We start from the raw sequence: 27,379 nt of genomic DNA on the forward strand, positions 1-27,379 counted from the left end.
CAAGTTTACATGAAGTTTTAGATAGTCAAACTAACCTTTGGAGACATAAACCAGACATCAAAACTCTAGTTTACCTACGCTGGAAGCAAGGACTAGGCAAGGAGCAGGAGATCAGAGTGCTGTATACATTTGCCAAAGCTCATCAAACTGCACACATCTTGATGACTTATTATATACATTACAGTTTCTATTAAGTGTAAACCAGTGCTGAGTTTCAATAAAGGTGATTTTTTTTTTAAGTTTCTAGGGAACAGAACTGGGGCAGGGTGGCACAAAAAGTCAGTAATTTCATAAAACACCTTTCTGTTCTATTTGATTTTAAAACCACATGCATGTATTAATTTATTATTCTTTTTAATTTGTGTCATCATAAAGTGAATATAAGATTAAATCTTCTGGGACATACAACATGATATGTACACTTAACATAAAATTGCCTTAAATTTTCCAAATTAACACTGCATATAAAAACACAAAGTAAACCCAATTTAAACAATGGACAAGAGACTTTAGGAGACATTTTTCCAAAGACCTACATATGGCCAACAGACACACAGGATCCTCAACACCATTATTCATCATGGAAATGCAAATCAAAACCACAATCAGACTGGCTACTATCAAAAAGACAAAAAATACGAAGTGTTGGCAAAGATGCGGATGAACGGGAACCCTTGTGCACTGTTGGTGAGCAACATAAACTGGTGAGCCACTATGGAAAACAGTACAGAGGCTCCTCAAAAAATCAAAAACCTGGGGCGCCTGGGTGGCTCAGTGGGTTAAGCCGCTGCCTTCAGCTCAGGTCATGATCTCAAGGTCCTGGGATCGAGTCCCACATCGGGCTCTCTGCTCAGCGGGGAGCCTGTTTCCCCCTCTCTCTCTGCCTGCCTCTCCGTCTACTTGTGATTTCTCTGTCAAATAAATAAATAAAATCTTAAAAAAAAAAAAAAATCAAAAACCAAACTAGATGTGATCTAGCAATTCCACTTCTGGGGATGTACCTGAAGAAAACAAAACACCAATTCAAAGAGATACATGCATGCCAAGTTCACTGCAGCATTATTTATAATAGCCAAGGTAAAGAAGCAACCTAAGTGTCCATAAAGAAATGAATGGCTAAAGATACACACGTGTGTGCACACACAGAGGAATACTAACCATAAAAAAGAATGAAATCTTGCCACTTGTGACAACACAGGTGGACCTACATGGTATTATGCTAAATGAAATAAGCCTGACAGAGAGGACAAATACATAGGATTTCATGTTGAATCTTTAAAACAAAACACAAACAGACTCATAGAGGAGACAAACTCTTGGTTACAAGAGTAAGGAGTGACTGGGGGTACACGTGAAATGGTGAAGGGGATTAAGAGGGTTCAAGCTTCCAGATCTAAAATAAATGGGTTATGGAGATATAATGCACAACACAGGGAATTTAGTCAGTAACAATGTAGTAACTTTGTGTGATAACAGACAGTAAATGGATTTATCCTGGGGATCATTACTCCTAATGTATAAAAATACCAAATCACTATGATGAACACCTGAAACTAACAGAATACTGTATGTCAATTATACTTCAGTTAAAAAAATACAAAGCAGGGGCGCCTGGGTGGCTCAGTGGATTAAGCCGCTGCCTTCGGCTCAGGTCATGATCTCAGGGTCCTGGGATCGAGTCCCGCATCGGGCTCTCTGCTCTGCAGGGAGCCTGCTTCCTCCTCTCCCTCTCTCTGCCTGCCTGTCTGCCTGCTTATGATCTCTGTCTGTCAAATAAATAAATAAAATCTTTAAAAAAAAATTTAAAAAAAAAAATACAAAGCAACAGAATGTTAACAGTCAAGGGCACATGTATTCAAATCTTCACCCCACTGACAAAGTATTTAACTTCTCTGCACTTTAATTTCTTCATCTGTGAGGTGCAGGTAATTATAAAAATCTACCTTACAGAGTTACTGTAAGTACTGACTATTACAGATAAAGTATCTGGCACACTGGAAAAGGCAAAAATACTAGTTTCCTTCCCCTTTTTTATATTACCCAATAAATTAAGATACAAATGCTATTTATCCTATTTACCATAATACTTCCATGTACAATCTCTTCTTTTATGATGTTAGCTCTTGCCCCAAATGCCTCTATTATTTATGTTAGTTGCTTAGCCTTTGGGCCTGTGTCTTTTGAACGAAAATGATACTACTTGCTTTAGCTAATGATAATCACAGTTGGCAAAGGTTCCCCACACTATCACCACAAACACAAAAATTTTCTTTGTCATTTATGAATAAAACTTAAGTAATGCTTGACCTAACACTAGAAATATGTTTCCAAAGTTTTGAATACAGCAAAAACCAAGTGATCAAATTATTAACACCATAATCATTCTTTCTAAAAGTGAAGAACAGGGGCGCCTGGGTGGCTCAGTGGGTTAAGCCGCTGCCTTCGGCTCCGGTCATGATCTCAGGGTCCTGGGATCGAGTCCCGCATCGGGCTCTTTGCTCAGCGGGGAGCCTGCTTCCTCCTCTCTCTCTCTGCCTGCCTCTCTGCCTACTTGTGATCTCTCTCTGCCAAATAAATAAATAAAATCTTTAAAAAAAAAAAGTGAAGAACAATTCCTAATTTGCCTTAAAGTCACAAGGTGGGGCTCCTGGGTGGCTCAGTCATGCACTCTTGCTTGCTCTCTCATATAAATCTTTTTTTTTTTTTAAGATTTTATTTATTTATTTGTCAGAGAGAGAGAGAGCGCAAGCACAAGCAGGGGAAGCAGCAGGTGGAGAGAACCAGGCTCCCTGCTGAGTAAGGAGGCCGATTCGGAACTTGATCCCTGGACTCTGGGATCATGACTGGAGCCGAAGGCAGATACTCAGACACCCTAACGTCCCAATAAATCTTTTTTTTTTTTTTTTTAAAGGTGCAAGGTAGCAGCTGTAAGTAAATGAGAACTACAAGTTCAATCAATTCTCAGGTTTAATTGTTCCTAATTTATTCAAGTAGTAACTCCACTCAGCTGTTTTTCCCCATTTAGCTCTGTCTTTTTTTTTTTTTTTCACTGCCTCATATGCAACTAGCAAACATTTACTGGATATCTAAAACTTGCCATCACTGCTCCAGGTCTTTAGGAGCAGTGAGCAAAAAATAGATGTAATTTCAGGCCTCCAAGAATTTACAATCCAGTGGGGAAGACAAAAACTAATATTAGTCAAATAAAAAGCAAATAAGTATAAAATTACATTTGCGATAATTAAGAGGTAACATATACTGAACATTTACTGTGTACCAGGCATGAACTAAAGCACTTTATTTATTTTTTTTTTAAAGATTTTATTTATTTATCAGAGAGAGAGGGAGAGAGAGCGAGCACAGGCAGAGAGAATGGCAGGCAGAGGCTGAGGGAGAAGCAGGCTCCCTGCGGAGCAAAGAGCCTGATGTGGGACTCCATCCCAGGACGCTGGGATCATGACCTGAGCCGAAGGCAGGTGCTTAACCAACTGAGCCACCCAGGCGTCCCTAAAGCACTTTAAATATAATAGTTCACCTAATTCTCCCACTAACCTTAGGCAATAGGTACTAGGTATAATTACCCTCATTTTACAGAAGAGAAAAGGCAAAGTTTAGTATCTTGCCCAAAGTCACACAGGTAATACATGAACAAGCAGGAATCATGGTCTCAAAATAAAGGGAATTAGGCTAGTAAGTTAAGGAAGGTTTCTCTGAAAAACTAACTGAGCTGAGATTGATGTTACCCAGGGAGGGGAGCGTGAAGAACCACACAGGCAGATGGAAAAGAACCTGCAAGAATACAGAATATACCAGGAATTTAAATTAAAAAAGGAAAAAGAAAGACACAAAGAAATGGAAAGACATTCCATACTTGTAGGTTAGAGGAATAAATATTGTTGAAAAGTCTATACTACCCAAAGAAATCTAAACATTTGATGCAATCCCGATCAAAATGCCAATAACATTTTTCGCAGAACTAGAATAATCCTAAAATTTGTAAGGAACCACAAAAGACCTGATATAGCCAAAGCAATCTTGAAAAAGAAAAACAAAGCCAGAGGCATCACAATTCCAGATTTCAAGTTATATTACAAACCCACATTCATCAAAACAGTATGGTACCGGCACAAAAAGAGACACACAGTCCAACGGAACAAAACAGAAAAGCCCAGGAAAAGAATATGCAATGGGAAAAAGACAGTCTCTTCAACAAATGGGATTGGGAAAACTGGACAGCAACATGCAAAAGAATGAAACTGGACTACTTTCTTACAGCATACACAAACACAAACAATATGGATTAAAGATCTAAATGTGACAGCTGAACCATAAGAATACTAGAAGACAGCAGAGGCAGTAATTTCTCTGACATGAGCAGTAGCAACATCTTTGTAGATAGGTCTGCCTCCTGAGGCGAGGGAAATAAAAGCAAAAATAAACTACTGGGACTACATCAAAATAAAAAGCTTTTGCACAGCAAAGTAAACAGTCAACAAAACCAAAAGACAACCTACTGAAGGGGAAAAGATATTTGCAAATGACAGATCTGAGAAGGGCTTAGTATCCAAAATATATAAAAAACTGCTACTACTCAACACCCGAAACACAAATAATCCAATTAAAAAATGGGCAGAAAGACATGAACAGACATTTCTCCAAAGAAGACATCCAGATGGCCAACACACACAAAAAAGTAATGACTCATTACTTTTCAACATTACATTTTAAAAAATATATATTTTATTTATTTATTTGACAGAGATCACAAGTAGGCAGAGAGGCAGGCAGAGAGTGGAGGAAGCAGGCTCCCTGCTGTGCAAAGAGACCGATGTGATGCGGAGCTTGATCCCAGGACTCTGAGACCATGACCTGAGCTGAAGGCAGAGGCTTTATAACCCACTGAGCCATCCAGGCGCTCCTCAACATTACATTTCAACACACATGAAAAAGATACCTCATCATCGGGGAAATGCAAATCAAAACTATAATGAGCTACCACCTTACACCTGTCAGAATAGCTAAAACTAACACCACAAGAAACAAGTGTTGGCAAGGATGATGTGGAAAAGGAACCCTCATGCACTGCTGGGAATGCAAACTGGGTAAAAACAGTATGGAGGTTCTCAAAAAGTTAAAAATAGAATTAGGATCCAGTAACTGCACTATTGGGTAGTTACCCCCAAAATACGAGAACACTATTTCAAAATGCACCCCCATGTTGCGGCAGTATACAAGCAGTCCAAGTGTCCACTGATAGATGAATGGATAGAGAAGATGTTTATGTTGGGTGGAAATCAGTAGTGCAGGCAAGAAACAGTGGTGCCAGAGTGGAAGAAAAATAGATGGATTTAAGAAATACGTTGTGGAGGTAAAACACCGATTTGGGTGATGAACTGAACATCTAAGGTGACGGAAGTTTGCGGGAAGAATGATTCCACAATTTTTGGCTAGCATATCTTGATGGATAATAGAGATATTGATCCAGACAAGGAACACCAAGAGGCCCAAACTTAGCAGAATAATGGATTTGCTTTGGGACACAATGAGTTTAAAATGCCTTTGAGGTATCAGGTAGGCAGACATATTACAGAGGTTTCTCTTTCAGAGTAAAGGTGGCTCCGGAAAAAGAAATGCGTGAGCAACCGACCTAGTTGGTAATGGGATTGTCTTGGTAGCAAAGGGCCTAGGACAGGACATAACCCTGAGTAAACAAAAACTTACAACGAGGGACCGGCAAATAAGACGAGGAAAGACCAGCCAAGCCAAGCCAAATCAGAGAAGCCAAAAGGAATGTTACCAGAAAGAAGTAATGCTCAAAACTGGCCAAAAGGAGTAACTCTCAAACACTGCTGAGAACTCAGGTTAAGTTAAAAACTGAAAAGTGTCTGTTAGATTTAACGACTTGGAAGCACTGCTAACTTCTGCCAGGGTTCTTTCTATAGTGATGGAGGGAACAACGGATTGGAGTCTGTTAACGGGAGGTGAGATGAAAACTGACAACTCTAGAGTAAAGTTCGGCCGTGGATAGGGGACAGAAAGAGGGTGATGGGGGACGATCAAGTTAATTCTGCTTCGTTTTCTTAAGTAGAAAAAACATGGACATGTTTAAAAGACAAGAGTAAAAATTTTTCGAGGAGATGGTGAGAATTGTAGGGAGTCACCCGACGGTCCCCCCCCCAACCCCGCCAATCTTCTCCCGCCTTTTCTCCCCATCGCCTCCAGCTCCTCTCTCCCTTCTCCAACCCCACAAACCCAGGGCCCACAGCCACCCGAGCCCCGCTGCCCGCAGGTGTCTCCTCACCGCAATGGCCCCCTCGCTCAGGTGGCCCACCATGACTGCGCTGCGCCAACTCCCGCGCTCCCGCTCCTCGGCACCTCCCGCTCACTCCCGGGACCCCGCGCGCTCACAAGCTATTGGGCTAAGTAGCTGCAGGCACCACCTCCACCTTCTGACATGCGCAAGGCACAAGGGCGGGCTTAGAAGCGGAGCAGCCACGGCATTGGCCGAGAACCTGCGAGCAGCCCACGTGACATGCAAAAGCCCGGGTTCAGGACCTCGTCACGCCACTGCTGCGCCTGGGGGCGGGGCCCGAGCCGTGGGGCGCGCCAAGGATGACGCGGGTTCTTTTTCTGGGCGTGAGGTCCAGTCCCGAGAGCTTTCCTAGACGGTTCTCGGAAAAAAACCTGGCTCGGGCCTTTGCTGCGCCGACCAACTGTTAGCCCCGAAGAGAGAGCTATTCCCTGACACCTCTGCTGCTAGCCGTAGGCAAAGCAGTAACTTGATTCCTTCGGCAATCCAAGTGCCGATCTCCCGCCATTGCTAGACCCTGAGCTTGGCACAAGGGGAATCTGCGAAGGTAAATAGGATCCGGTCCCTGCCCTCAGAGGAGAGCATAGTCTGTCGAGGGAGCTACCGCAGTGAGTAGCCCTAACTCCAGGTAGACATGATTTGGGCCTCAGGAGAAATACAAAGTGTACTGCGGTCGCAGATGGAAAATCAGGGAAGGCTTCCTGGAGGAGGTGCCACTTAAACTTGGTCTTGAAGGGTGTGTGCAAATTTGCGAGGTGGACTCTGAGGGAGGGATGCTCCCGGAAGAAAGCATAACCTATGCAAAAACTAGGGAGGTGAATAGCCTGGCAAGCTAAGGATGGCTTTAAGTGGCTCAGGACAGTAGGGTACAAAGGAGGAGGTGAGACTTGGGCATTAGAAAATGAGCCCAGGGGTCAGATTTGTACTGGGCTTTCCTAAATGCTTGGAGGAGCATTCATTGATTAAGGCAGAGGACTGACATCTGTTTCAATATGGAGGATGAATTGAATTTAGGAGGTAGGGTAGGGAATTGAGTCCATGGAGACTAGTTATGACACTGGAAAGAATGCCAGACCAGAGATGGTGAGGACTTGAATAAAGAAATGATCTGGGAACTGAAAGAAAAATCTGAACTGTGTAAGAGATAGAAACGTTTGTTAATTTAATAGTAGCTGGGGAGAGAGAAAAATCTGGAATGTCTCGGGTTTCTCACCTGAGGAGCTTGGGAAGATGGAGGTTTAATAGGCAAGCCTGGTGTGTGGAACAAAGTAGGCCTTCAGTAAATATTTCTAAATAAAAGGATGCTCAGTGAATACGTGTGAGAGAAAATAGATTCTCAGCATGGAAACTACAGGAAAAGACCACAAGAATGATTTTTGTTGCTTCACATTTGTTTGAGTGGAATCTTGATTTTTTTTTTCCTAGACTTGTGCATTTGTAGAAATCTGAATTCCTTATTTTCTTACTCATTTTAGAGACCTAAGGTAGAATGGATCTGCCTGTGGATGAGTGGAAATCATATATATTTCAGAAATGGTCTTTGCTCCCAAAGTCCATTCAGGACACAATTTCTACGGCAGACACTTTAAAGGATATCTTTCTTCACTCCTCGTCGCTTCTTCAGTAAGTGTGTGAAAGCTTTAACCTGGGAAATTTTGATCGAGAAAATGTTCTCTTTTGTCATTTGCTCTCACTTTCTATCTCTTTTTCATAGAAGGATTAAGTTCAGATTTTATATTTCTTGCTATTTCCAGTTTTTCTTAACCTACTATTACAGAACAGGTGGGGATGCTAATGACTTTTTTGGTGTCAGTGTTATGTTTCAATAATCAATGCCTTGCTACAGAAATTAGGCTGTGAACTTTGCTATCTCCCAAAAGATATAGTGGGCATTTACTAGCTACACATAGAAATTTATAGGTGCTCAAATTGAGAAAGGACTTTAGAAGTCATATAGTCTAACCCCAGTATTTTTCAAACTCTCTTGACTGACTAACGTCCTCAGTAAGAAATACTATTTTAGGGGCACCTGGGTGGCTTAGTGGGTTAAGCCTCTGCTTTCGGCTCGGGTCATGGTCTCAGGATCCTGGGATCGAGCCCCGAGTCGAGCTCTTTGCTCGGTGGGAACCTGCTTTTCTCTCTTTCTCTCTCTCTGCCTACTTGTGATCTCTGTCAAATAAATAAATAAAATCTTATAGAAAATTGAAACGAGTTTCCCAAAACATTCAGTGAATTTTTATTGGACATCTGTTTGTGCCAGCCACTGTGCTAGATGCTTAGCAAAAATACATCAGTGAGGGGCGCCTGGCTGACTTAGTCAGTAGTACATGTGACTCTTGATCTTAGGGGAGTGAGTTCATGCCCCACATTGGGCAGTAGAGCTTACTTCAAAAAAAAGAAAAGAAAGAAATATACATTAGTAAATAAAAAATAGGCACAGATACTTACTCTTGAGGAACTTAGTTCTGGCAAAGGTGGGACAGACAGTAAATATAAATAAGCAAAGTATATAGTATGTTAAAAGTGCTATGTATAATAGAAAAAAAATTAAAATAGAACAGGGTAAGGGAAATAGGCAGTGCCAGGAGTGAGATTGGAGGTTGTAGTATTAAATAGTGTGATCACTTATGGTTTTGCTGAAAAGATGGAAGTTGAGGGGTACCTGGGTGGCTCAGTGGGTTAAAGCCTCTGCCTTCAGCTCAAGTCATGATCCCAGGGTCCTAGGATCAAGCCCCGCTTTGGGCTCTCTGCTCAGCTGGGAGCCTCCTCCCCACTCCACCCCCACCCACTGCCTGCCTCTCTGCCTACTTGTGATCTCTGTCAAATAAATAAATAAAGTCTTTTAAAAATTTAAAAAAAAATTTTTATTTATTTGACAGAGAGAGAGATCACAGGTAGGCAGAGAGGCAGGCAGGGGATGGGGGGAGCAGGCTCCCTGCTGAGCAGAGCGCTGAGAGCCGGATGCGGGGCTTGATCCCAGAACCCTGAGATCATGACCTGAGCGGAAGGCAGAGGCTTAACCCACTGAGCTACAAAGGCGCCCCTCAAATAAGTTTTTGTTTTTTGTTTTTTTTTTAAAGATTTTATTTACTTGACAGAGATCACAAGTAGGCAGAGAGGCAGGCAGAGAGAGAGAGAGAAAGAAGCAGGCTCCCTGCTGAGCAGAGAGCCCGATGTGGGGCTTGATCCCAGGATCCTGAGATCATGACCTGAACCGAAGGCAGAGGCTTTAACCCATTGGCCACCCGGGTGCCCCTCAAATAAGTGTTTTTTTAAAAGTAGATCTGTATTACAAAAAAATAAACTCAATTATTGTAATTTTCTCAAAAATTTAATAGAAATTTATCTTCTCTTTTGTTGTAGATACACCTCTGTAATAGCCTTGATTTTCCTCTTGACCCAAAAAAACTAAATGTTTACTCTCAGACTTTCCATAGGAAGAGTTTGCTGACTCCTGTTTCAAGGGATCACTCTGACTCCAGTGTTGAGAATAGACTATAGAAGAGAGGGTGTGGAATTAGAGAAACCTGTTGGGAGGCGTGTGCGTTCATCCGGGTGAGAGATGAGGTGATGATAATTTGGACTGGAGTGGTAGTGGTTAAGGTTGGTGAGAAGTGGCTAGATTCTGAAGGTAGACATAATAGAATTCCCTAAAGAAGTTGAGGGAATGATGAGAAGAAGATGAGATGTACTGTGTTGGAGAATGAGAGAGGTAAAACGTGGCTTGGGGATATAGGCCTAAGAAGGATGAATTTACCATCACCTGGGAGGGCGGCAGATGGAGCTTTTGGGGAAAGAAGATCAGGGGTTCATTGTTCAGTTTGAGATGTCTAATAGACATCCAAGTGGAGCTTTCGAAATGAGCATGGCATTTAGGGGCAAGCATTGGGCTAGAGATAGAAATTTGGGGGTCATACAGGGCCACTCAAGTCACATACTGGATCAGTTCACCTTGGAACAGAATGTAGATGCTTACTATCTATGGTATACTTTGATATTTTCCTCTCTCTCATTTTAAAATGCTAATTAGGGGTGCCTGGGTACCTCAGTTGCTTAACCATCTGACTCTTGATTTTGGCTCAGGTGGTGATCTCAGGGTCCTGGGATCCAGCCCTGTGTGGGGCTCCGTGCTTGGTGGGGAGTCCACATAGCAGTTACTCCCTCTCCCTCCACCCCACCCCGTGCGTGCTCTCTCCCTTCTCTCTCTCTCTTTAAAATAAATAAATCTTTAAAAAGTACAAATAGGGGCACCTGGGAGGCTCAGTTGGTTAAGCAACTTCCTTCAGCTCAGGTCATGATCTCAGGGTCCTGACATCAAGGCCCACATTAGGCTCCCTGCCCAGCGGGGAGTCTCCTTTCTCCTCTTCCTCTGCCCTTGCTGCTGGTAGCACTCTCTCGCTCATGCTCTCTCTCAGGTAAATAAATAAAATATTTTAAAAGATAATAAAATTGTTTAAAAAAAATTAAAAATACAAATAAATAAAAATACTAATCAGGGAGGCTGGGTGGCACAGTCAGTTAAGCTACCAAGTCTTAGTTTTGGCTCAGGTCATGATCTCAGGGTCGTGGGATCAAGCCCCTTGTCAGGCTCTGCACTCAGCGTAAAGTCTGCTTAAGATGTCTCTCCCTCTCCCCTCCCCCCAAATATATAAATAAAATCTTTAAAAAATAATAGTAATCAGGACCCACTAAATTGATTTCATAACCCACTCAGTCGTGACCTACAACTTGAAAAATAATGTCTAAAGCTCTGCAGGATGTGTGGATTCCCTTTATAGAATTTCTAAAGATGATAGACACCTGTTGATGAAATAGTAATAGGCAGAGTTATCCAAAGGTAATTTGGTATGGTTTGCTAACAGCAAGATGTCATAATCCACAAGAATCATTTGAATTTTTGGTGTACTGAAAGGAATGTAAATCAAGAGAATTTGCCTGGTCATTTAATGTTGGAGTTCCTCCAGACTGCAGCCTAGATTCTCTCTTTTTTTTTCTTTAAAGATTTTATTTATTGGGGCACCTGGGTGGCTCAGTGGGTTAAGCCTCTGCCTTCAGCCCAGGTCATGATCTCAGGGTCCTGGGATTGAGCCCTGCATCAGGATCTCTGCTCAGCAGGGAGTCTGCTTCGCCCTCTCTCTATCTCTCTCTCTCTGCCTCTCTGCCTACTTGTGATCTCTGTCAAATAAATAAAAATTTTTAAAAAAGATTTTATTTACTTGAGAGAGAGAGAGTGAGCGAGAAAGAGCATGAGAGGGGAGACAGTCAGAGGGAGAAGCAGACTCCCTGCCAAGCACAGAGCCTGATGAGGGACTTCATCCCGGGAATCCAGGATCATGACCTGAGCCAAAGGCAGGCAGTCGCCCAACCAACTGAACCACCCAGGTGTCCCTAGGCTCTTTCCTTTCCGCTGTGTTTTCTCAACTGATAGTCTCATTCATACCCATGATGTCAGTTACATCCTATATGCTGATTACCTTGAAAATTCTATGTCCAGCTCTCACCTCTCTTCTGAGACTCAAATCTCTAAATCCAGCGGACTACTTAAAGTCTCAAAGATACTTAAAATTCAGGGGCTCCTGGGTGGCTCAGTCTGTTAAGTGTCTGCCTTTGGCTTAGGTTGTGATCCCAGGGTCCTGAGATTGAGTCCCTCCTCAGAGGGAAGACTGCTTCTACCGCTCTCTCTCGGCTTGCCGTTCCCCCTGCTTGCGCATGCACATGCTCTCTCTCTGTATATATCTATCTCTGTGTCAAATAAAAAATATAATGTTATGATCCTTAAAATTCAACATACCCAAAATCAAACTCATAGTCCTTTCTAGTGGTACCTATCTTAGTAAATTGCACTGCCTTATTTCAGTTCCTAAAGCTAGAAACCTATGAACCATTCTGTAATTTTTTTTTTAAGATTTTATTTGTTTATTTGACAGACAGAGATTACAAGTAGGCAGAGAGGCAGGCGCGGCGGGGGTGGAGGGGAAGGAGACTCCCCTCTGAGCAGAGAACCCGATGTGGGGCTCGATCCCAGGACTCTGGGATCATGACCCGAGCCAAAGGCAGGGGTATTAACCCACTGAGCCACCCAGGCGCCCCAACCATTCTGTATTTTAAAATAACTCATGGGGGGTGGTCTGGCTGGCTTAGTCAGTGGAGCATGCAACTCTTGATCATGGGATCATGAGTTTAAGCCCCACATTGGGTGTAGAGAGTCCTAAAAAAATAAATAAATGTTTTAAAAAATAGAGGAGGCCCAAATTCAAGGCCCAAACAGTAGGTTTATCTCCTGGGACATTTACTGAGTTCTTAGGAAGTGCAAGAGGCTTACCAAAAAGGCAGAATAAAATTTCTACTGTCTCAACAATGGTAAGATCCCACTAGTAGAAAGGGGCTTGGAACAAATGTTCTCCCCCTTAACACCTTTGCCAGATTTTGAACATCTGTAGTATGGTAGGTTAAAAATCTAAGCTCAAAATGTCCTGAGACCAAAGATTTTAGGCATGAGGAGACAGAGACCTTTCAGGCTTTCAGCCAAAAGCTTAGGAGGGGTTACCTGGGGGGCTCAGTCATTAAGCATCTGCCTTTGGCTCAGGTCATGATCCCAGGGTCCTTGGATTGAGTCCCAAATCTGGCTCCCTGCTCAGCAGGAGGCCTGCTTCTCCCTCTCCCACACCCCCTGCTTGTATTCTCTCTCTCTGTCAGATAAATAAATAAAATCTTAAAACAAACAAACTTAGGAGGACTAAACCAAGGAACAGGGAGAAACCAGGGGTTACTGGCTCAGTCAGTAGAGTGTGCAACTCGTGATTTTGGGGTTGTGAGTTTGAGCCCCATGTTGGATGTACAGATTACTTTTTTAAAAAAATCTTAAGAAAAAAAGAAAATGGTAGCCCAACCCTGATCCAATTCAATTTTCAATTAGATGAAGGTTAGCCGGCCCCTAATCCTATCTGCCTAAAATAGGAGAGGGGGTACTTTGACAGTGGAAAATGTCATCTAGCTTTATTGGGTCTTCTGTGCACAGTCAGGAACACAGTAAAAGATTACTAGACATGTGGGGCACCTGGCTGACTCAGTCGGGAGAGTTTGTGACTCTTAACCTCAGGGTCATAAGTTTAAGCCCTGTGTTGGGAGTAGAGATTACATTAAAAAATTTTTTAAATAAAAAATTAAAAGTAAAAAGTAATAAAGTACCTTTCAAAAATGAATACAAAATAAAGGTATTTTCAAAACCCCCCCTCCCCCCGCCAAAAAAAAAAAAAAAAATTCTGAGAGACCATCTTCTGCAGATTAGAGCCTCAAGAAATATTGAAGAAGTTCCTAGTTAAAGAAAAATCATCCCAGGGTGCCTGGGTGTCTCAGTTGGTTGAGTGACTGCCTTCAGCTCAGGTCATGATCCTGGAGTCCCAGGACGGAGTCCAGTGTCAGGCTCCCTGCTCATCAGGGAGTCTGCTTCTCCCGCTGACCGTCCCCACTCTTGCACTCTCTCTCATTCTCTCTCAAATAAATAAAATCTTAAAAAAAAAAAAAAAATCATCCCAGATAGAAGCATGCAGTTGCAGAAAGGAATGAAAGGTACCAGAAAAGATAAATATGTGACTAAATATTTTTAAAATCATTATTTAAAACAGTGATAGTAATAATGTTTTTATGAGACTTAGAACATTTAGAAGTGAGACATGGTAATAGACAAATGGGCAAATGGAGGTAAATTGTTTTAAGGTTCGTCTGTATAGTTTGGGAAATGGCAAAAGTACTAACTGAAGATGGTAAATGAATCAGGGATTCATTTTGTAATCCCCAAGAGAGCCGCGAAACATGTTTAAAATTTTGCGATAAAATCAAGGTGATTCTCCCCCTTTTCCTACGTGGTAGGTGTATAATCCAATGTTCTCTGCATCCAAATCCCTGGAATTTACAAATATGTTAAGTTATTAAGTTTGCAGATAGGATTAAGATTGCCAATGAGCCAAGTTTAAGATAGGCAGAGTAGCATGGATTATTCCGGTGAGCCCAGTGTAATCACAAGAATCCTACAGTGGAGAAGGGAAGCAGAAGGGTCAGAGGGAGATAGAACTAGTCAAAGAATCGTCAGAGAGATGCAGCACTGCAGGTTTTGAAGGTAGAGAAAGGGAGCTACAAGCCAGAGAATGTAGGCAGCCTCTAGAAACTGGAAAAGGTTAAGAAAGCAGATTCTCCCCTGGAGCCTCCAGAAAGCAACACATCTTTATCAACACTTGGATTTTAGCCCATTGAGCTCCATGACAGAACTTTAAGATAACACATTTTTGTTTGTTTTAAGCCACTAATTTGGTGGGAATTTGACCAAAAAAAACAATGTGTTCCCTTGACCTACCTGATCCAAGTCAGTACCAGTAGCCAGACCATGACTGTCTTGTTTCCCAGATGCATACTTACCTCCCTCCAGACTATTTCCTCTACCCCAACAGGAATCATTTTTCAAAACAGAAATCAGATTCTATTGCTCTCACTTGAAGTCCTTCAGGAATCTTCTTTGTTCTTAAAAGAAAGCCTAATTTCTCAACTTAATATAGCCAGCAAGACATTGCAGTTGGCCACTGCCTATCTACCTGGCTTCCTCTTTTTTTTTTTAAGATTTTATTTATTTATTTGACAGAGAGAGAGATTACAAGTGGGTAGAGCAGCAGGCAGAGAGAGAGGGGGGAAGCAGGGCTCGATCCCAGGACTCTGAGACCACAACCTGAGCCGAAGGCAGATCCTTAACCCACTGAGCCACCCAGGTGCTCCCCTTTTTTTTGTCTTTTAAAGATTTTATTTATTTATTTGAGAGAGAGAGAGCATGCGAGAGCAGAGGAGGGGAGTGAGAGGGAGAAGCAGACTCCCTCCCTGCCAAGCAGGGAGCCCGATGTGGAGCTCAGTCCCAGGACCCCAGGATTGTGATCTGAGTCGAAAGCTGATGCTTAACCAACTGAGCAACCCAAGTGTCCCTGCCTGGCCTCCTCTTCACCCCACTCCGATTCTCAGCATATGGGCCTTCTTTAACTTCTTGACATGCACTCTGCTGCTTCTTGCCACACGGCCTTGACTCCCTTTATTTCTTCTGCCTGAAATGCTTTTCCTGGTTTCTCTCTTCTCCTCTACACCCGAATTAAGTTCTGCTCATCCTTCCGGGTCACCCAGATCTTTCCTCAGGAAAGCCTTCTCTTGTGTCCCAACTGGCTCACCTTCACTTTTTATACATTTACAACACTACCTAACTTTCCTTTATATATTTGTGTAGTTATTTGCTTATTGTCTATCTTCACTACTGAACTATAACCTCCATGAGGGTACATCTTGTCTGTGTCTCTCTCTCTGCAGACAAGAGCAGTGCTCTGTCAAAAAAACAAAACAAAAACCCAGGTATTTAATAAATATTGATCGGATGACAGTTTGGAAATATGTACAAAGCTCTTTATCAACTGGCACATATTGCTACTCAATATGACATATAAATGAGAGCTTTTAATGCATACCTTTGAAGTTCAGTGTTAACATCTTTATCTCTGTGCTGGCAACTATCAATAGTGTCTCGCAAATAGCAGGAACTCAGATTTTGGTTGGAAGAAATAACGAGCACAGCATTGAGCCTTGGTAGTTTGGGTATAAACTAGGTACAATTAGGGTAATAGTTGGGTTTGGGGTTTGTTTATTTTTTTGTCTGCTTGTTAGTCTTCTTTTTCACAAATGTTCACAAGTTAGAAATACATTCATCATATTTGAAATGATATTTAATGAAGTTTAACAGGAAAGTTTCTCTTTTACCCTTCTCATTCAGTTCCACAGAAATAACCACTGTTTATTGGAGTTTTTTAGTTCTTTTTATATATTCTCCTATAATTGTAAATAAATATATGCATATCTGTTTCTTTATTCTGTTGGATAATATTATGTGCTTTATTCTAGGATGTTTTCTCCAATGTCACACCGTGATCTTTTGGGCAACCTCGTGATATTACGTTTATAGTTATGCCATAATGTAGTTATTCTTTCCCTGTTGAGGGGCAATTATATGTATATTTTATTACATATATGTAATATATAATAAAATATACATTATATATTTATTTACGTATAAGTAAATTTATATATTATATATTTTATTTATACTATATATTTTTTTAAAGATTTTATTTATTAAATAAATAAAGATATTTATTTCTTTATTTGACAGAGATTACATGTAGGCAGAGAGGCAGACAGAGAGAGAGAGAGGGAAGCAGGCTTCCCACTGAGCAGAGAACCCGATGGGGGGCTCGATCCCAGGACCCTGAGATCATGACTTGAGGCGAAGGCAGAGGCTTAACCCACTGAGCCACCCAGGCGCCCCAAGGGGCAATTATGTTATTTCCACTTGTATTTTCACTGTTACACACAATGTGACAGTGAACAACTTTTTTTTTTTTTAATATTTTATTTATTCATATGTCAGAGAGAGTGTGTGCACACAAGCAAGGAAAGAGGCAGGCAGAGGGAGAAGCAAGCTCCCTGGTGTTCTAGGAGCCTGATGCAGGACCTGACCCAAGGACCCTGGGATCATGACCTGAGCCAAAGGCAGATGCTTAACCAACTGAGCCACAAAGGCATCCGGACAACTTTTTTTTATATGTTTTTGTATATGTATTTAAGAATTTAAGATAGATTCTTAGAAGAGGTATGGTTGCAGTCACTTGTTATGAGTATTTTAAAATTTAATAAATACTGACAAATTGTTTTCCAAAAAGACTTCACCAGTTTACCATGAACAATGTATGAAAATCACTTCTGTATAATCCTTGAGGACACTAGAAAGCAAGTCTTTGATTTTAATTTTGCCAAACTTCAGGATAAAAATGTCTAGTACTTGTTTTGTTTCATTTTGTTTTGTTTTGCATTTTTCTGATTACTAGTGAAGGAATGCATCATTTCTAACATCACAGCCCATCTATATTCCTTCTACAAGCTGTTCGTTTGTGTCCTTTGCCCATTTTTCTACCGGGTTGTCTGTCTTTTATGAATTTATAGGAGATCTTTAAAACTCTGGCCGTATAATTCTTTGCTATATATGTGACTAATTTTTCTCCTAGTCTCCTATTTCTCTTTGTTTTACTTGCAGTGTTTTTGCATTGTATATAAATTGTGTTTGCTTTCATTTTTATATAGGTTTATCTGTCATTTTTTATGGCTTTTGAATTAGGTCTCTTGCTTAGGATGGTCTACTCCAAGATTATAAAAATACTTTTTTTTTTTTTAAGATTTTATTTATTTATTTGACAGACAGAGATCACAAGTAGGCAGAGAGGCAGGCAGAGAGAGAGGAGGAAGCAGGCTCCCTGCTGAGCAGAGAGCCCAATGTGGGGCTCGATCCCAGGACCCTGAGATCATGACCTGAGCCGGAAGGCAGAGGCTTTAACCCACTGAGCCACCCAGGCGCCCTAGACTCCATTTCTATGCCAAAACTAAAGGGTTTTTACTGTGACTTTATAGTATCATATTAGAATTCTGTCAGTTTCAAGGGACAGAAACCTAGCTCATTTAGGAAATGTGCACACTATGAAACTAGGATATCCAAAGGCAGATTTTAATCCATGGCCTTGGATGGCATCAGACTTTATCTCTTCATCTCTCAGACAAACTCTACACCTGATGGGCATAATAAACATTGGGAGGCTTGAGCACAACCCGAACCACAAGAAAAGAGGCCATCTTTCCTGAGAGTTTGGGCAGAATAGGTCTGGATTGGACTCCAATCAACCTGATTTTGACTGCCAGTGAATCCTTTCAACCAAAGGTTTGGGGCCTTTCTGATTGTCCAGGCCTATTAGCACGTGCTCAACCCCTTTGCCACATTGGGGTAATCCCTACTTCAGCCACAAGAAATGGTTTTCTCCCTGAGATTTTATTATCAGAAGTAGAAGAAAGGAGCATGCAAAAGCATGGAAGTCTGGTATAGACATGGCTTCTCTTAGGCCAAGTTCCCACGCACATGTATACTCATTCTTTTTCAAGAATATCTTGGGTATTTTCTGTACATTTCCCCCTTGTAACTTTTGTTGGCTTGTCAGGATCCGTAAAAAATACTGGGTTTGGGGTTCACTTGGGTGGCTCAGTCAGTTAAGCGTCTGCCTTTGGTTCAGGTCATGATCCCAGGGTCCCGGGATCAAGCCCCGCATCGGGCTCCCTGCTCGGAGGAGAACCTGCTTCTGCCTCTTCCACTGCCTACTTCTCTGCCTACTTGTGCTCTCTATCTCTCTGTCAAGTAAATATGTTCTTTAAAAAAACAATACTGGGTTTTTGTTGGGGATTATGTTGGATTTACAATGTTAAATTTCCTCATCCAAGTAAAGGGTATGTCTTGCCATTTGTTTAAGGCGTCTTTTATAGCCTTAGGTTTTATTGTTTTCTTTGTATGAGTCTTATACTTTCCCTCTTAGATTTATTCTTACTTATTGTAAGTTTTTATTATTGTGAATAAGACTTTTTCTCCCCCAATTACATTTTCTAACTGATAATTGGTGGTATAAATAAAAGCTAGGAATTTTTTCTTATTTTATAACTGGCCAACTAGCTGTATTTTCACATATTTTATTGTTTTTATGCCAATTCACTTGGAATTTTTAGGTAAATAGCTGTATCTACAAAGAATAATCCTCTTTTCTAATATTTTATCCCTTATTTTATCTTTTAATTATCATAGCATTAATTAGACCTCCAGTGCAATATTGAATAGTAACAGCCAGTTAGGACATTTGCCATAGGTTTATAGTGCATACCCATTTTCAGTTTAAGGGAAGTTGCCTATATTGTATCATAAATAGGTATTGAATTTTATCAAATACTATTTTTTAATATATTTTGGATGAAACAGTCATTTTCCTTTTCTCTGATTTGTTACTATAGGACTTACGTTTGTATATGTACTGAAGTTGAACTGTTCTGGAGATAAACTCTATTATCCATCTTTCTTTTAACATGGCTTGATTCAATATTCTGATACTTTTAATTTTATATCTATGTTCATTAATTATATTAGCTTTCATATTCTTGTGTGTGTGCATGTGCCCACGCTTTGTCAACTCTTGGTATCTGGGTTATGGTGGCTTTCTAGCACGAATTGAAGAGCTTCCCATTGTTTTCTATGCTCTGAAATAGTTCATATAATGTAGGGATCATTTGATTCTTAAAGACTAGTGGAAATATCCTGTAAAAATGTGTAGACTAGGTTATTTTATTTTTTTCAGGATGCCTGAGTGGCTCGGTTACTTAAGCCACTGAGCCTTTGGCTCAGGTCATTATCCTAGGGTCCTGGGATCAAGTCCAACATCGTGCTCCCTGCTCAGTGGGGAGCCCATTTCTCCCTCTGCCTGCCATGCCGCCTGCTTGTGCTCACTCTCCTTCTTGATCTAACAAATAAAATCTTTTAAAATTAATTAATTAATGAAAACATTTTCCTTTTTTTTAAAAAGATTTTATTTGTTTATTTGGTGTAGACACAGCGAGAGAAGGAACACAAGCAGGGGGAGTGGGAAAGCAGGCTTCCTGCCCAGCAGGGAGCCCAATGTGAGGCTCCATCCCAGGACCCTGGGATCACAACCTGAGCCTAAGGCAGATGCTTAATGACTGAGCCACCCAGGCACCCCATATTTTCCATTTTTAGTTGAAATTTTTATTGGAATAATACACATACAGCCCAAGAAGTCAAATAGTAATTCACAACTTAAAAGAAAAACAGCAACCCTTTGTCTTATTCTTCCCCATTCCCATTTCCCAGAGGATGCTGCTTTAATTGTTTTCTAGGGTATTTAATTTCATATTTCTAAACAGTATACTAATACTGCTGTTTTTTGAACTTTTAGCTATAGATGTCAAATTTTGCTCTCTTAACTCCAAATCACATGTATATACTTTGTTTTTGCCTCATCATCGTAACTGTATTATAGCTTTTAATGTAATATAATCAATAGAATATAATGTTGGTTAAACAAATGTCTATGTAAATACTACTCATATGAACCATAGACTTTGAATTACATTTCTCTTCTTGTACAATTCTTGTTTTCCCTGTAGTTAATAATTGCCTCCATTTTAATTTTTTCTATGTATCTGTCACTGCTTCATCCCCAAACTGCTTTACTTAGAACAAGGTAGCTCTGAAGACTTGTTTGTAAAACTATTCAATCATAATCTGAAATGACCAAAACATTTAAACTTACACTCTGTATGAATGTCCATTAAATAAAAGTATGAATTGGGCCTTTAAAGTTTAAACCCAGGCATATACTTTTCTTTCTTGCTGGTTTAGTCTTTGAGGAATGTTTTCCCAAGATAGGTAACTTTTATCAGTATTGTCCTTTTGAGGACAATGACCCTCCCCCACAATTAATAATATCTCACTGCCTGGGAAATCCTAAACAGACTCATTATCCACACTGTTTGTTTTGATTTTATACTGATTCAGCTGGCATACCTTGTTGTACCAGAAAGCAAGGAAGCATTAAAAGACTAATGGATTTGTCTATAAAGAGACCATAAGGGACAACCTGAAGAGGTTCCCACTGGCCAAATTTAGAACAAATGGAGCATCAAAATGTATTATAAAAATAATTTCTTTTTTTTTTCTTTTAAGATTTTATTTTTTATTTGACAGAGAGATCACAAGTAGGCAGAGAGGCAGGCAGAGAGAGAGGGGGAAGCAGGCTCCCTGCTGAGCAGAGAGCCCAATGTGGGGCTCGATCCCAGGACCCTGGGATCATAAGCTGAGCCAAAGGCAGAGGCTTAACCCTCTGAGCCACCCAGGCACCCCTAAAAATAGTTTCTAACATTGAATTATTTTAAGTCTATGGTGATACTCAAAGACATAAATAAGTAAAAGAAAGAAAGGAGGAAACATTTGTCTTACAGAAAGCCAATTAATAAATTTAGAAATAATGATAGAACTAGAAAATCACCATTTTATAACCCAGGATAATAACTGATTGCAGCAGTGGTCATCGATGGATGTTCAAACCATTAGAAGAAAGACCATTGGAACAGGTTATTCACATGGTTTCAAAGTATGACCCTCAGATTACTTACTAAGTTCAGAGGAAAAGGTTTCTTTACATTGGAGAGATCCACAATCACCACTTTAAGCAGGCAGCCAAACTTAGCATCACCAATGGGGACTACTTGATATTATATGTCTCCTGACTTGAAGCAATAGGAACTATACAGATTCATCTATGTACTACTATCCTTGACAAGAATTGTTTAATCTGAACCTGATCATGAGGAAGCAATGACACAAAACCAGAGTGTGGAACATTTCTTGTCCTGAGTCTTCAAAAAAGTCAGTCATGAAAAAAAAAAAAAATTATCAGACGTACTATCCTCTGTACCCTGTGCTGAGGCTAGGACTTGATGCTTTGCTGGTTGACAAGAGAGGCTTTCCCTTTGTAGGTGTCTAGAGAGAAAAGGCAAGACTGGAAGAAGAATCTTTCTTTTTTTTTTTAAAGATTTTATTTATTTATTTATTTGACAGAGAGAAATCACAAGTAGATGGAGAGACAGAGAGAGAGAGAGGGAAGCAGGCTCTCTGCTGAGCAGGGAGCCCGATGTGGGACTCGATCCCAGGACTCTGAGATCATGACCTGAGCCGAAGGCAGCGGCCTAACCCACTGAGCCACCCAGGCGCCCTGGAAGAAGAATCTTGATTCTTTCTGTCTGCTCCCTAATTAGAATCCACATGAAAAGAATGAATTTGGACCTTTACCTTATACCAGATACAAAAGCTAACTCAAAATAGCCCAGGGACTTAAAACTTCAGCACTGAAACTATAACTTTTAGAAGAAAACCTAAGGCAAAAGCTTATGACCGGCTGGCAGTATTTTCTTGGATATAACACCAGAGACACTGACAACAAAAGAAAAAATAGACAACAAATGAAAATTAAAATACTTTGTGCATAAAAAGATAATAAGAGTAAAAAGGCAACCCATGGAGGGGCACCTGACTGGTTCAATCAATGCGACTCTTAATGTCAGGGTCATAACTTCAAGCCCCACATTAGGCAGAGAGATTACTAAAAATAAAAATAAAAAGACTTTTTTTAAAAAAGCATCCCACAGGGGTCATGATCCCGGGGTTCTGGGATCGAGCCCCCTATCGGGCTCTCTGCTCAGCAGGGAGCCTGCTTCCTCCTCTCTCTCCCTGCCTGCCTCTGCCTACTCTGTCTGTCAAATAAATGAATAAAATCGTTAAAAAAACAAAAACAAGCATTCCAGAGAATGGGAGAAAATACTGGCAAATCACATATCTGATAAGAATTATTATTTAGGGGGCACCTGGGTGGCTCAGTGGGTTAAGCCGCTGCCTTCGGCTCAGGTCATGATCTCAGGGTCCTGGGATCGAGTTCTGCATCGGGCTCCCTGCTCAGCAGAGAGCCTGCTTCCCTCTCTCTCTCTCTGCCTGCCTCTCTGTCTACTGTGATCTCTCTCTGTCAAATAAATAAATAAATAAATCTTTAAAAAAAAAAGAATTAATATTTAGAATATATAGCAAACTCTTAAACTCAACAGCAAGAGAACAAACAACCTATTAAAAAATGGACAAAAAGGGCACCTGGGTGGCTCAGTCAGTTAAGTGTCTGCCTCCAGCTCAGGTCATGATCCTGGGGTCCTGGGATCAAGCCTCACATCAGGCTCCCTTCTGAGCAGGGAGTCTGCTTCTCCCTCTCCCTCTGGCCCTCCCCACTGCTTATGCTCTCACTCATTCTCTCTCAAATTAAAAAAATAAAAAACTTTAAAAGATAGACAAATTACTCAAGTAGTTCTCCCAAGAGGATATATAAATGGCCAATAAGCACATGAAAAGTCACTAGGGAAATGCAAATCAAAACTACAATGAAATAACACCTCACATTCATTAGGATGACTCCTAGGGAAAAAAACAAAACAAAACAAAACAAAAAAAATAGCATGCGTCGGTGAGGATGTAGAGAAACTGGAGCCTTTGTGCATTGCTGGTGGGAATGTAAAGTGGTATAGCCACTCTGGAGAACAGTGTAATTCTTCAAAAAATTAGAATTTTTTTAGAACTAAAAAATTAGGCGCCTGGGTGGCTCAGTGGGTTAATCGTCTGCCTTCAGTTCACATCATGATCCCAGGGTCCTGGACTAAAGTCCCTGTTGGGCTCCCTGCTCAATAGGGAGTTTGTTTCTTCCTCTCCCTCTCCCCCAGCTGGTGCTTTCTGTCAAATAAGTAAATAAAATCTTAAAAAAAAATTAAAACTAGGATTACTGTATGATCCAGCAGTACCGCTTTTACATTTGTACCCCCAAAGAATTGAAAACAGAACTTGCACAGATATATTTGCACACCAGTATTTATGACAGTATTTTTCACAATAGTCCAAAATGGAAACAACCCAAGTGTCCATCCACAGATAAATGGATAAACAAAATTTGGTATGTACATAGAATAGAATATTCTGCATCCATAAAAGATGAAATTCTGATACATGCTACAATAGGGATGAATCCTGGGAATAGGATGCTAAGTGAAATAAGCCAGGCATAAAAGGGTAAATATTGTATGATTCCACTTCCTGAAGTACCTAGAATAAACAAATTCATAGAGACAGAACATAGAATAGAGGTTATCAGAGGCTAGGGAGAAGGAGGAGTGGGGAGTTATCTTTTGATGAGTACAGAGTTTCAATTTGCAGTGGTGACGAAGTTCTGGAAATGGATGGTAGTGATGATTGTACAATATTATGAGTGAGCCCAATGCCACTGAACTGTATACTTAAAAATGGCTAAAATGTAAATTTTTTCATGTATATTTTATCACCATAAAAAGATTAATTAGAAAAATTGTTTTATCTCACTTCCTTGAATTCCTTTTGTACTATTCCAGAAGAAAATTTGAAATATTTTTTGAAAAAAACAAAGGATAGAACATCCAGTTGCTTTTGAAAACTTTGAATCAATTACTGAGTTTACTTGGTACCTAAAGAAAAGAAAATGATTGCAGCTAAGTTATTAATTGCCCTGAAGAACAATTAGACAGTATTGAATTTATCATCATTTTGGATTAGGATAAAGAATATCCATTGTTAGGCAAGAAGAGTTTTGCAGTTCACCACAGTCTTTTCGTTTGAACTAGGATTTTTGGGGTTAACCTAATTTAACACAAAAATAAAAAAGAACAGGCCTTATGGTACACCAGATATGCATGGGGTATAGTCCTCATAGTGTTTTAGACTGGAATTTATTTAAAGCAGACAAGCACACTTTAAAGATTTTATTTATTTATTTTAAAGAGAGAGCCCCAGTGTGGGGAGGAGCAGAGGGAGAGGGACAAGCAGACTCTGCACCGAGCACAAAGCCGAACATGGGGCTCGATCCAGGACTCTGAGATCATGACCTGAGCTAAAATCAAGAGTTGGGATGCTTAACCAACTGAGCCATGCAGGTGCCTCAAGCACCTTTTAAATTAAATTTTTTAATTAAATTAAATCTTTTTTAATTTTCGTTTTTGTGTTGAGATTTTTTCTATATTGTGTTTAAATACTAATAAGGTATTTGATATTAACTCATGCATAGTAACGTTTTGTGAAATTTCAATATATACATACTCAGATGCATCATACTGAATCATAATTTAAAAGCTATTCCCTACTACAGGTCTTTGTAAGCAAAAATTTGAAATACACTTTTCTAAACATTCTTAAGTTTTGATTTTGATTTCTTTGACCCAAGAGTTGCTTAAGAGAATTTTTAGTTTTCACATTATGCGTATTCTACTTTATTGCTTTACAGTCAAAGAGAGAACCTAGGGTCTTCTATAGTATTTCTCCTTGATGGAAGAAAGGTATAGTCTCCATTGCCAGTATATGTATATATTTGTGTGTGTATTAGATCAAATTTGTTAATTTTACTATAATGTAGAGCATTTGTATACTTCTTTTTTTTTTAGCTTTTCAGGTCAAAACAATTTCAGAATTACTTGAAAAAATAGTACCAAAGAATTGTTGTGTTAGGGCCACCTGGCAACTTAGTTGGTTAAGCATCTGACTGTTGATTTTGGCTTCAGGTCATGATCCCAGGGTCGTGGGATCGGGCTCCCTGCTGATTGGAGAGCCTGCTTTTCTCCCTCTCCCTTGGCTGCTCCCCTGCTTGTGCGCGCGCTCTCTCTCTCTCTCTCTCTCTCTCGCTCTCTCAAATAAATAAATAAATAAATCTTTAAAAAAAAAAAAAAGAATTGGGGCGCCTGGGTGGCTCAGTGGGTTAAAGCCTCTGCCTTCAGCTCAGGTCATGGTCTCAGGGTCCTGGGATCGAGCCCCACATCGGCTCTCTGCTCAGCAGGGAACCTGCTTCCTCCTCTCTCTCTGCATGCTTCTCTGCCTGCTTGTAATCTCTGTCTATCAAATAAATAAATAAAAATCTTTAAAAAAAAAAAAAAGAATTGCTGTGTGATTTCCTTTGTTAAATACAAGTCAACCAAGTAAATTTTAAAAATCAAGTTGGCTTTATTAATTGATTCATAAATTGAGCACCATCTTGGGTTGCCTGGGTGGCTCAGTTAAGTATCTGCCTTCAGGTCGTGATCCCAAGGTCCTGGGATTAAGCCCTATATCGGGCTCCTTGATCAGAGGGGAACCTGCTTCTCCCTTTCCCTCTACGTCTTCCCTCTGCTTATGCCCTCTCTCTCAAATAAGTAAATCTTAAAAAAAAAAAAAAAAAAGAAAAGAAAAAAAGTTGAGCCGCATCCCATCTGGCAAGTAGAGGGGAGCTCCAAAGGGCTACAGAAAGGGAAGGTTTTTAAAGGTAGAAAGGGAGTAGAGAAGAAGGAAATTATTAGAATCCATTGAATCCATTGTTTTAGGCAAGGTCACTCTCCCCCATTCACATTACATGACACAATCTCATGAGTCCCAGGGTTTTATAGGTACTCCCATTTCAAGTTCAATGGTTAGGAGCTTCTCTTGAAATAACAAATGTGTGCTCTTTTTTGTTTATTTCTTCATGAAGGCCTGAGGATGAGACGTTTTTAAAAAGTCTCGCTAGCGGTTACCTTGTGGGAAAGGACCCCAACGCTCCTCCTTTCTACAGAGAAGAAGGAAATAAAAAATTTCAAAAGAAGGATTATGTGGGAGCCACAGTGCTGTACTCTAAGGTAAGTCACCCCCAGCTCAGCAGAAAGGGCTATGTTAACAATTTAGCAATGTGTATTTAAGCTTTTTGCTGAATTGTGTAGCCACTGGTTGCTTTGTTTATAATTTGTAAATTGAATTTGATAAAGAAAACCAGCAAGCGCACCTTGGTGGCTTAGTGGGTTAAAGCCTCTGCCTTCGCCTTAGGTCATGATCTCAGGGTCCTGAGAAGGAGCCCCACTTCGGGCTCTGTGCTCAGCAGGGAGCCTGCTCCCCCGCCCCCGCCTGCTGCTCTGCCTACTTGTGATCTCTACCTCTCTCTGTCAGATAAATAAATAAAATCTTTTAAAAAGAAAGAAAACCGGCAAAATTCTGCTGTTGGTTATATGCCAGGACAACAGGTAGTTTGTATTGTGTGTCCTGGGTTTCATCCAGAAACTTCTATTCTCAGATTCCCACAGATACCTTGTAGCACTATAGGCTTATTGGACCCCTGGCTCTGCCTTGTCCAGTGTCTGTTAGCTGTCTTTGAATTGCGTACCATTTTTATTTGATGACCAATGAGGCTGTTGGTTTGATAGTCGCAGTTTAGAGAGCACCTCAGTTTTTGGCTAGCCACAGTGATAGTTTACAACCAGTATGACTTAGAAGTCTGAAAGGAAAATAAGTTCAGTTGCTGCAGCCTATTTGAACTCCATTTGGAAGGTTGTCAACAGATGGCAGAGATACCTAGGAGATAATGAGTTTGGTTCCAGACTATCTCACTAAAGCTTGTCAAGTGAATTTTTTGGTTTCCTAGTGTACCTAAGGGTTGTTTACACCATATCCTTGTCCATTAAGTATGCAATAGCATGAAGTCTACAAAATATGTATACATACCTGGGGCGCCTGGGTGGCTCAGTGGGTTAAAGCCTCTGCCTTCGGCTCGGGTCATGATTCCA

The 27,379-nt window shown here is 40.5% G+C and overlaps 2 protein-coding genes across 4 annotated transcripts in view; one reads left to right on the forward strand and one right to left on the reverse strand.

The window, feature by feature from the left end:
* The window catches only part of RPA1 (replication protein A1), a 77,332-nt gene extending 70,877 nt beyond the window's left edge, over window positions 1–6,455 (reverse strand). The window contains exon 1 of one of the 2 annotated variants that reach the window (XM_032320206.1): window positions 6,302–6,455. In XM_032320206.1, the coding sequence (XP_032176097.1) occupies window positions 6,302–6,334 (33 nt within the window). In that variant the 5' untranslated portion in view covers window positions 6,335–6,455. The remainder of the gene's footprint in view (window positions 1–6,301) is intronic. The other variant, XM_032320205.1, reaches the window with a different exon arrangement.
* A 112-nt stretch (window positions 6,456–6,567) lies between these two features.
* SMYD4 (SET and MYND domain containing 4) overlaps window positions 6,568–27,379 on the forward strand; it is a 53,408-nt gene continuing 32,596 nt past the window's right edge. The window contains exons 1-3 of one of the 2 annotated variants that reach the window (XM_032320203.1): window positions 6,568–6,857; window positions 7,786–7,933; window positions 26,317–26,461. In XM_032320203.1, coding sequence (XP_032176094.1) covers window positions 7,800–7,933; window positions 26,317–26,461 — 279 coding nt within the window. In that variant the 5' untranslated portion in view covers window positions 6,568–6,857; window positions 7,786–7,799. Of the gene's footprint in view, window positions 6,858–6,896; window positions 6,919–7,785; window positions 7,934–26,316; window positions 26,462–27,379 lie in introns of those variants that run through there. The other variant, XM_032320204.1, reaches the window with a different exon arrangement.

Source organism: Mustela erminea, chromosome 18 (genome assembly GCF_009829155.1).
Source record: "Mustela erminea isolate mMusErm1 chromosome 18, mMusErm1.Pri, whole genome shotgun sequence".
Taxonomy (NCBI): Eukaryota; Metazoa; Chordata; class Mammalia; order Carnivora; family Mustelidae; genus Mustela; species Mustela erminea.